The sequence below is a fragment of the Montipora capricornis genome, chromosome 1, assembly GCF_036669925.1.
Source record: "Montipora capricornis isolate CH-2021 chromosome 1, ASM3666992v2, whole genome shotgun sequence".
NCBI lineage: Eukaryota > Metazoa > Cnidaria > Anthozoa > Scleractinia > Acroporidae > Montipora > Montipora capricornis.
The window spans coordinates 38,415,667-38,426,639 of NC_090883.1; the positions used below are offsets into that span (position 1 = coordinate 38,415,667).

A 10,973-nucleotide genomic window follows, 5' to 3' on the forward strand; every position below is an offset into this window, starting at 1 on the left:
CAACGCCACAAAACAACAATACCATTGGTTAAAAGAGTATAAATAATAGCGCTGCATGTGTAGCACGGATTGTAGCAAGTATGTTAGCGGTGCTCTGCATAACGACATCCGACGCGAAATCACCAAATTTGAGGTTTTGACGACAACGTAAGCATGCAACTCAGGAACCTTCATTCTCCATTTTCACTCTGAAATTGCTCGTGGCAATTTATTTTTAGGATACTTCGACAACGGTAGGACGTGAACGAGACTGAATAATCGCGAAAGACTTATGATAAGTTAAGTCGATCGTTAGCTCAATTAAGAGTAAGACGAGGAAAATAACCCTAATTAACTGAAATACTGAAATTCGTTTAATTATATCAGTTTGTATTTGATTTAAATTTCTGAATTCTTAAATTTTTTAACCAATAGACCACAAGTTTTTATGGTTTATAGGCTGATAAACCACGCGGGATGTTGGTAGAACACGAGAAGAATTCGTAAATCACGAGCCGCGGGCGAGTGATTAACCAATTCCAACATCCCAAGTGGTTTATCATGCCTATAAACCATAGAAATCTGTGGTCTATTGCTTTTATATAATAATTCTGAAGACGCGCGATTTTTCCTTGAGTTTACTGGCACAATAAAACATAGCTGATTGACCAATCAGAGCGCGCGCATTGATTTGGTTATTATATAAAGTTATATAGTACTAATTTTATACTGTGTTGTATTACTTTTGTCTTGTCATATATATTTCACTGAAAGCCCCATGGGGACGTGAAATAAACGTATGTATGTAAGTATGATAGAGCCAAGTTATATTTTGAGGTGACGTTTTGGTCGACCGTCGCCGTCGTAGATTTTGAACTCCCTATTGAAAATTGTCACATGTCTTCGAGCCCATGACGCTTGGTTACCATATTCCCATGCGAAACAGTTTACCTACATTACGATGAACGTTTTTGCTTCTTTGTTCATCGAAAACAGCTGTTTTGGCGTGGAATTTGTTGTGAAAACACCGACCTTGTCACGCATTTTCCTTGCAAGAAGTTAGTGTTTAGTGGCTAGTATAATAGGTTAGTGGGTTTTTGGCTTTTAACTGTTCACATTTTCCTAAGAATTTCCGAAAGTGAAAACATCACTTTACTTGCCATTCGATTGGTGATATTTTCACCGCAACAAAAGAATTGGCGGGAAATGTTAAATTGTTGCGGTAAGCCAATCAAACACGAAAACCATTGTAATTTTATTATGATTGACAGCTCTAGAGTAGAAATAGTCAAAGAGTGGACCATTGATTTCACTCAGTCTTGCGTTTCTACATGCTCTGGAAAGACTACTGTTTGGAGATGAGTGGTATTATTTAGCGACAGGCAACACCGGTTAAAAGGCTAAATCGGAACGATACGATTCCGTTGCTGTACAGTGAACACAGTAGCCGTTGATATGGGTGTCGGAACGCGATCATCTGCCAAGAAAACCGAAGGTCGGATTCAAGCTCTCAGTGTAGAGAACGTGTTTTGGATATGGGCAGTTTAAAGAAATTCCTTCACAATCTCCGCTGCAGCTGAAACAATAACATTTATTTTCGTTCAGTTTCAGAACAGGAGGAGTTACAGGCCAAAGCAGTGGTTGTAAAAATTGACGCGGAGACTCAAACGGACCCTGAAATAACGGGAGTTGACGCCGATGATTTCGAGGAAGATGATGGCGAAGAATCGGGTTCCGATAGCAGCGAGGATGAAGATGATGAATTAGAAGCAGGAGAAGATGGTCAAACTAAAGGTGTCGACAAGGGGACCTCTTCTAAGCCAGTGCGCCGTAAAATCATTGAGCTCAAGTATTATTTTGGAGAAGATTTGCCAGACGCGGAGCTCAATAAACGTAAGATTATATCGATAATTTCAGGTACTCTGAGCACATGGTCGCTTTGCATAAATTAGTTGGTCGATTTTTTAGGGTTTTTGTCGTATTTTTCCGTTCAAAACTGTTGTCATATATCCAGTAGCTACCTTTCTAGCAAACGCGAGTTGGAATTTTTCTTCCAGTGAAGTACAGGGCATATTTTCGATATTATGTCCGGAGTCTCTGATCCCAGTTGACTTGGAATTCAAGCTTCATTTATATGCGTGTTCGCAATAATTGCATACATCACAAGGCAGGACTATGATAAGCAGTCGTCTCTTTTCCACCGAAAGTTCGTTATGCCCGTGAGAGTGTCTTATGATAACATAGCTGCAGTGTGTTTACGTGGTTGACTTTTCTCGGGAACGCTGTAGTTTAAAAACCTAATACTCGCGCTTTTCAGGTTTATGAATTAGCATTTGTATAATAAGTATTGGCTGACAACGACACTTACAGCCAAGCGAATGAAACCGCAGAGGTAGGGCGGAAAATGCAACGAGTATCAGCACTTTAAAACGTTGCGCTCACTTCATGCACACTGTAACAATCTCGAAATTGTTTTACGCGGTTTTCGCATAAGAAAGTGATCTCTTACCCGTGCACAAATTTTGAGTCACGCATGTTAATCTAGGAAACCAATGAAGCGTGAAAATTGAGGCGGTGCTAAAATTGGCTTTCTTTGCAGTGAGATATTCGAGCTTAATCAGCATCGTAAATATAGGACTGATCCTGAATGTTGACTCTGTTGCTGTGGTGACATTTGAACACAGTTTATGTGAAGTGTTTTGCTGTAAAGAACTGTGATATTATCATAAAACTTATTTTGCTTTGGAGAATGTTGTTTTTCAATATACTAGTGTCCTACATCAACATCTAATGGTGGTTTTTCATCCTGTGTCAAGAAGCACCATCTTTGTCAGGCATTTTTTGGCCTTGTTTACATGTACCAAAGAATTTTTGGCTGTGAAACCCTTTGATGATGGCCTATGGTTTGCATTATTTGGGAAGAGTTGATTAAGTTGAGAAAGACACAAAAACCTGTAAAATACTTGTATGTGACATTTGCTGTTGCAAAGAGTCAATCAAGTTGACAGGGTGTATCAAAATGTAGGACAGAGTTTTTTGTGGATGTGCAGGTAAATTGTTTTGGGTTGTGAGCATTTATATCAGGCACAAGACACAAAAGGTCAGGGAAAGGACAAAAACAATTTCTATGTATTATTGTTCAGTCTCGTGCAATGTCTATCTGCCATGTGTAAATTTGAACATTACTCAAGTGATTGGGAAATACCATCAGGCATAGGCTTTTATTGAGATGCTACATCCCAGAAGAATTCTAATTTTCTATCAGTTGTTTGTCTACTCAATCCTTGCCATTTTAAACAGACAGGTTTTTTCCTCTTAATGTCCTTGACAGTTGCACAGGCAGAGGTTATTGTTCCTCCTGGACTTGAAGTGAAAGAATCCAGCACTCCAAAGGCTGGCCGAGGAGTATTTGCTAAGTGTGTTATTCCAAAACATGACTTTTTTGGACCATTTGTGGGTAAAAAGATTCCAGCAGAAGAGGCAAAAAACTACAAGGATGCTTTGTATGTTTGGGAGGTGAGGATAGACTGAGAAGGTTTAACCCATGGACTCCCAGGGGTTCCCCATTGACAAGTAAAATCGTCTGGCGTTAGACAGAGCAAAAATATTAAGGTAATTCCCAAGTATTGCATTGCGCATCCCTACTGCACACGATTTTCGTGTCATTAGCGCGTGCACATTAGCACGTGCGCGTACAAAATGTAAGAAATTTCCCTCAAACTAAGTCCGATAGGGAAATAAATGTTCTTTTTCTCTCAAACGAGCATGGTGACCCCCGATTTTTTTCCAGTTATTTGCTAAAAACAATCTAATAAAGAACATATTTGATGAAGAAAAAAAGTTTGATAGTAGAACATGCATTTTTTGGGAAAACAGTTCCGTACTGGGTGTATTTTGGCCAAGGCGAGGACTTCAAGCTAACCATGGAACTGTCCCAAAAAGTGCACTATTCCTCTAACCAGGCAATCAAGAACAGCATAAATGAAGCAATACTGCTTATGTGAATGAAAGAAGCTTTATTTTCAAAATAAAATTGTGTATCTTTCAAGTAACCAAGACTTAACTCTGTATGAAGGTGATTCAAATTTTTTACGCACAATCAGTAAAAATACCCCATTGTAAGAGCCTGCTGAGGTGTAAACAAGCACGGTGACCCCATTTTTTTATTGCATTTTTTTAATGTTCATATCATGAATGTTAATTATGCCAAGTTTCCAAAAAAAGTTTGATAGTAGAACAATTTCAAGGGAATTTCCTCAAGTATGGCCGGCTTGGGAGTCAAAGGATTAAAATGGGTGCTTAGGCTTAATAACTGTTTATCAGCGCTATTTGAAATGGGTGCTTAGACTTAAATGCGAAATTCGCATGGCTCGCTGGCTCCCAGATTTAGCAGACCGTGACTTGTCCATTAAGAGACCTTTTCAATTTTAACACAATTTAACAAAACCACAGGCCGAGAATGAAGAATTTTCTTAGTCTTTTCTTGGGTATATACCTGCTTAAAGCTAGTGACTCTAAGTAAGGATGAGTACAGCAATTTAATGTACATTTTGACATAATATTTCAAGTATTCATGAGTTGTGGCTTAAATTTCTTTCTGGATTAAAAGTTGTTAAAATTGCTCTTGTTTTTTATTACTTGGGACAGAAATGATACAAGAAACTTAAAAATAAGGTCAAGAATTAATTTAATCCATAGCATAGAGACCAGTAAATATCATCCCAACTTTTATAGCCCAATGAAATGAACTTGCTGTGGATGTTGTTGTTTATTTGTGTAGAGTGAGTTCCAGATTATCAGGTTAAAATGAGGCAATTTGATGTGATGGGTGAATATATTACATAACTTTTTAATATCCTCTGTTTGCTACTTAGTTTTTTTTACCGACAGTGTTGGTTTGATAGGTCTAAATAGCCATTTTTTCAAATCCAACTAGAATACACCGTACAACCACATGAATAGTTTACAATGGTTACTATCAAATTTTGACTACTTTCAAAGCATCTTGGTATAAGTTTGGTTTAAGGATCTGGGTTGATTTGGTCAGGAATGAATCTCAACTGAAAGCAGAGGCTAATCAAAGATGACTCAAATTTCAAATTCTTTTCACTTAACAGGTTGATGATAATCATTCGTTATTAAGTTTGTTTCATGACCCCAGCTCAAAGCAATGCATTTTGATTGGTAGGCAGTGCATTCTTGTTGAAAGAATGGTGCATTATGGCAAAAAGCCACCAGCAAAAGTCAAAACATCAAGATTTTGCTTAGATTTGACTTTAATTGCTGGCGAGCCTTGGCGAGGCAGCAGCCTATTCTTGATATTAGCGAAAAAAATCAAAATTTGTGGAATGTAAGATCGGAGGCATGCGCAGTCAATAATTTGTGGTGTTATGTCTATAATCCGGGGTATTGATACCCGTGATGACATCACATACACATGGAAGGGAATCTTACAGCCTTCGAGTTGTGTACTTTTCCAGTGGGTCGTCATTTATCATCATTCAACCGTACATGTTCAGTCTTTGAACCTCCTACATTTGACCACCGAGTCAAATTGTTCTTCAACTGTTGAGCGAAGAGAAAATCATTTCTTGAGATAGACCTAACCCTAACCCTAACCCTCTACAATGTCAAAGAAAAATAAGAGACTTTTCGTTTGCTCTACTTCGCTGAGCATTTCTCAAAAGGTAACTCTTTTGCTGAAAAGGGGCCAGACATTTCAGAAGAACGGATGTTGAAATTCAAAGAATGAACTGACATGTCATTATTTTGAAATTATCCCTTTGCTTATAAAATACTAACGCCTGCCACACAGGCTGAAGATATGCACACCTTTCTTCGCTTTTTTAATACTTTCACACACATTTCCGGTACCCTAGCTCTTGCTTAAAAAATTTGCAGCTGTTTTGAAAAAAGTACCAGTCACTGCTTCCAGTTTCCACGCCAGCACTCAACTTCCACACTGAGATTCCTAGTTCTTAGTGATAAAGGTTCTGCTTACTCACCTTTCTCACTCACGTATTCCTAGCAATCATTATTTACTGTAATGTATACAACAGAAGCAAACTTCCTCTTTGCTTTTTGTTGGCAATTTTTTCTTCAATTTATCATTTTTGTTTTCTGTTCTTTCTGCCATCATTATCTCAGAGTTTCACAGGTTTTTACATTGTGGGTGATTTTTTTTTGTTTTAAGGTACGAGATGACTATGGCAAGCTGATGCATTTGATTGATGGACGAGATGCTTTCCAGTCTAATTGGCTTCGTTATGTGAACTGTTCTAGCAGTACATCTGAGCAGAACATTCGTGTTGTTCAATATGATGGTAACATCTACTATATGGCAACAAAAGAGATTGAGATTGGACAGGAACTGTTAGCATTCCATGGAGAAAAGTTTGCTCGGATCCTGGGAATTAAATTACCTAAGAAGAAGAAGGGGGAAGGTTTGAGAACTTATTAAACATTGGATTGTTTAAAGAAATGGATTTAGATGTTGATTTAATGTCGTATGGTAAAAGGATGTAGTTATCATCATGGTGAAGTTCAACAATAATCAATAGTTTAATAATTTGCTCTTATGATGTTGAATGCAACATTTAGAATGCTAGTTTCTGTGAGGGAATTAGGTCAACTTGTGATAGGTCACCAATTTAAAGCTGAACTTATATGACTTATCATTGAGCCTGGAATAATTCACATTGTCACAGTACTTTTCAAATGTTGTAAGGAGTGATATTCTTCATAGACCAATTTGCTCACTGTGGTTATGCTAATTTTGTGGCCAGATTCTATGGAACCAAGGGATGCAATTTTACCCCAAACAGACACTCACATACTTTTCTCATTCCTCTCTGTAAGTTCACATCTTGCTTTACCTTTAAATTCGTATGTCCCTTGTGCTTCATTGCTAGGATCCCTAAAATTGAAGTAAGAAAACAAGGCCACCATAATATTCATAGCTAAGCCCTGGACCTTTGCAAAAGAGAAATGCGCATGAAATTATTTTCTTTTCGTAGTAGAGACTGAAACTGATGATGATAGCTTTGCCTGTAAAAACTGTGGCAAGATGTACAGTAACCCTGCATCATTGATTGGACATCTCAAATACAAGTGTAATACAGGTACAAATGGACGGATTTGTTTGTTTTATCATGTAAACAAATAGTGAGAAACAACTTCTGCTAACCCTCAGCCATTTACTCACTTTTTGGGGATAAGTAAATGTGAGCTTCAGATTGTGTATCCAGAAAATTGGAATGGTGTTGTCAGTGACAACGAATTCATTTATGGTGAGTCAGTTTTCAAGTAGTGCACATGCTCTCTAAGTTCCATTCAATCCTACTCTTTTGCTTAATTGTTTCCCACGCATTATTTTTTGTCTTGTTTGTTTTTGCTTTATTTTGTATAATTATGACAGCCATGCATTAAGGCTTTTCAACAACGTTAAAAAGGGGCAAATTTGACTTTGTCACTGAAGGAGCTGGTGGTAGTTGATTTTTTTGGTTAGGGTTAGGGCTGTATAGTGTCGTACTTCCTATTGTTTTCTGTGCTAAATCCATTGTTATCTTTGTTTGTTTTATTGTTCTTTTGGCCAGTCCTGAAGCCTGTTCAATGAGGTACGACACAACCTGCTTTTGTATTATTTCCTTTTCACTTTAGGTCAACAAAGAAGTATTTTTGTGCCTCAGCCTGTTGGCCCACGTGCAGCAATTCCCAAGATAAAAGTCACTGAGGAATATGCCCGCCAACAGAATGAGAAACTGAAGAAGTTCAAGTGTGATGAATGTGGCAAAGCATTCATTCGCAACTACACCTTACAGTGCCACAAACTGATCCATACTGGTGTGAAGGAGCACAAGTGTACAGAATGTGGGAAGGAGTTCACTCTGTTGAAGCATCTACAACGACACCAGCTTGTCCACACTGGAGAGAAGCCTTACAAGTGTCACCTCTGTGGTCGTGCATTCTCTCAGCAAGGCAGCCTTCAAGCTCATAGCCGCACCCACACTGGAGTAAAACCATATTCCTGCAAGATATGTGGACGAGCCTTTGCACTTCAGTCACCTCTTCTCTCCCACATGAGGACCCACAGCAAAGAAAAGGCATTCAAATGCAGTGTTTGCAACAAGGCATTCACACACAGAAACACGTTGTCCAGACATGAGCTCATCCACAGTGGTGTACGCCCATTTAAGTGTGATGTATGTGGTAAAACATTCACACAGACCAATGACTTGAAGCGTCATAGTCGTATTCACACTGGGTTACGCCCTTATAAGTGTCACATTTGTGGCAAAGCCTTCACAGTTGAGTTCACCTTGGTTTGTCACATCCGTACTCACACTGGCGTTCGTCCTTACAAGTGTGACCATTGTGATAAAACATTCACTCAACCAGGTGCACGACTGAAGCATGTGAGAAACTATCATCCAGACAAGCCACTTCCAAGAAAGGTGAGTTAGAAAATTGTCTAATTTTGGGGAAAGTGACCCAAGAAGATGGCAGTGTTAGATTTGTGTGCACAATGTAGACAAGGCTGTATGTGTGAACCTAGCAGTGCAGAGCTGACATTGCCTGTCTTTGTCAAACCTGAACAATAATTAATTCTTTCAAATATTAATTTTTTTACTGTAGGAGACATGTACAGCTACATCAACAGACCCTCCATCAACAGTCAGTAAACAAGATGGAGCGTTTGCTCCTTCTGGTGGTTCCAGTGACACTGATGGCACTAAAGGTCAAAGCACTATTCATGATGATGTTGAGATTTCAGGGCAGTTAGCCTCTGCCCCAGATGATGCTGAAATGGTCGAGTTGCCTGCTGAAACTATTGTGCTATCAGTCTCCTAAGTCAAAGAAAGAAGCTCAATTTAATTAAAATCAGGGTTGAAAATCAAGAAATTCTTGCTTTTTTTTTCTAAGATGAAATACTTTGATTTTACTTTGTACTTATTTGAGCATAGCTTAAAATATCCTTTACCGTTGATCAGGGAAGTAAAATAAAATGTACATGTTGATCATGTTATTCAGCCTAATAGTACATGTAGCTTTGCATGACCAATAAAAAAAAGGTTCCATGAAAAAATGGTGGACTATTAATTTCACCCAACACTTAAAGAGTGGGTTAGGGTCATGAATTAATGAAAGTTAGGTATGTAAGAGATTAATGAAGGTTAGATATTTTCAGCAAAATACCTGTAGATAAGGGTTAGCTTTAAACATATTTTTGAGCCAGTTAAGAGTTTCAAAAAATGCATGTGCATTTCAGGATGAAAACAAAAACATTTTGAATGCAAGTTCTTTTCCATAACAAAATTTTAATTTGTTTTTATCCCAACATACACATGGTTTTTGAAACTCTTAAATGGACTGTATTTAGCAAAGTAGGGAATTTTCAATTTTCATTAATTCAATTTTCATCTGTTCAATTTCAGTGGCTGTCATTTTTTTCAGTAGAATTCTAATGTGCCAAAATAGAACTTTCTCACTTGATTTTGCACGATTTTCACATAACAAACATTATCCTTATTCTTATTGAATTCTTTTTTGTTTCTGATGGGTAGGATAGTGGGCACTAGAATTATCTTTAATATGAAAACTAATAATTTCCTAAGTTGAGGTGTAATAAACCACGAGTGAAAAAATCTGTTTTGTTTGATTTTCTAGTCAACAACAACTTGTAGAAAATGGCATTCAGAAATAAAAGTAATTTAATTTTTTGTTTGGTCTTTGTCATACTTACTGCAACCTGTCCCAGCCCCCCATCCCCCACGGAACCTGTCTTGTTTTTGGAGCAAAAATTCTTTTGTATGTTTTCCATAGCCCAATTGTCTTACTCAATGTTCTGAATGTTGTAGCCAATTCCACAAAGAATCTTTATCCCGGGAGATTTGAATTGGCTACAACATTGAATTAGCTGATTAGGTCTGTTGTAACAAGCCTTCTTGACTAACGTATTGGCCACTATATATACATGTTTTTTTGTATTTTGCTCAGGCTAACAAGGCCTGTTGGGTTAATTAGCACAAGGATAAAAGATTAATTTATTGATGGTAATTTATTAATACGCTCAAAAAGTAAACTTTACCGTCGGAAAGAAACCCTTTAAGAACCATCCTTTTTTCACTGCATTTCAAAATAACAAACCTGCGGCTTGATTTGTCCAATTTTAAGCTTTTCTCTTGAACTTAGCTGGCATGTCCAAGTCTGATTAACTGAAAGTCAAGTTCAATGTAATATTACATCATTAGGAGTGGTAGATAATTGGGAGGCGCAATGGCCTCATGGCTAGTGCGCTCAACGTCGGATAAACTAGTCTGGGTTTGGGTCCTGGTGGAGGGCATTACTAAACAACGAAACAGCGGAACAAAGCACCAAAACACCATGTGTGACCCCACCATACATTGAATACTAACAGTCGAAGGTTGGATTTGAGATTAAATATCGTTGTAGGCCTAATTAGGCCTAAAACGTTATTACTCCTAATTCATTGAGATTAAGATTAGGATTCAGACTGAGCTTAGGAGCAGTAACCTTTTAGGCCTAATTAGGCCTAAAACGATGTTTAATCTCAAATCCAACCTTAGTCAGTTAGAGTTCAATGTATGGTGGGGTCATACATGGTGTTTTGGTGCTTTGTTTCGCTGTTTCGTTGTTTAGTAATGTCCGCTGGCCGATGACATTGTGTCCTTGGGCAAGACACTACTCTCATGGTGGCTCTTTCCACCCAGATGTATAAATGGGTACTGGGGAATTTAATGTTGGGGGTAACTCTGCAATGGACTAGCATCCCATCTAGTGGGGAGTAGAAATATTCCTACTCGCTTCATCCTACAGTAACTGGAGATAAGCGCAAGCCTAATGGGCCTTGTAGGCTCATAGCAGACTTGACCTTAACAGTGGTGGATGCTTTTCTGGCAGCTAGGAAAAGAAACGAAATGTGGAAAATTTTACATACTTCAGATCATGGAATGTTTGAAAAGTATTCAGTCAAA

At 38.1% G+C, this 10,973-nt stretch overlaps 1 protein-coding gene across 2 annotated transcripts; it reads left to right on the plus strand.

Moving 5' to 3' along the window:
• The first annotated feature begins 1,290 nt into the window (after window positions 1–1,290).
• Window positions 1,291–9,698, plus strand: LOC138042668 (zinc finger protein 253-like). Of its 2 annotated transcripts, none has more exons than XM_068888621.1 (7): window positions 1,291–1,474; window positions 1,585–1,872; window positions 3,311–3,495; window positions 6,173–6,422; window positions 6,996–7,100; window positions 7,639–8,432; window positions 8,614–9,698. In XM_068888621.1, exons 1-7 carry the CDS (start codon window positions 1,435–1,437, stop codon window positions 8,827–8,829), a joined length of 1,878 nt encoding a protein of 625 aa, XP_068744722.1. In that variant the 5' UTR covers window positions 1,291–1,434; the 3' UTR covers window positions 8,830–9,698. The 2 variants fall into 2 exon arrangements, with proteins under 2 accessions (XP_068744722.1, XP_068744728.1); XM_068888627.1 differs by having other exon boundaries at window positions 6,999–7,100.
• The last annotated feature ends 1,275 nt before the right edge of the window (window positions 9,699–10,973 follow it).

Bases quoted from the DNA above. Each gene is read 5' to 3' on its own strand.
- LOC138042668 (XM_068888621.1), top strand. From the start codon at position 1,435: ATGGGTGTCGGAACGCGATCATCTGCCAAGAAAACCGAAG. The intron at 1,475-1,584 runs GTCGGATTCAAG...ATTTTCGTTCAG, and splicing joins ATCTGCCAAGAAAACCGAAG to TTTCAGAACAGGAGGAGTTA. The intron at 1,873-3,310 runs GTAAGATTATAT...TGTCCTTGACAG, and splicing joins AGACGCGGAGCTCAATAAAC to TTGCACAGGCAGAGGTTATT.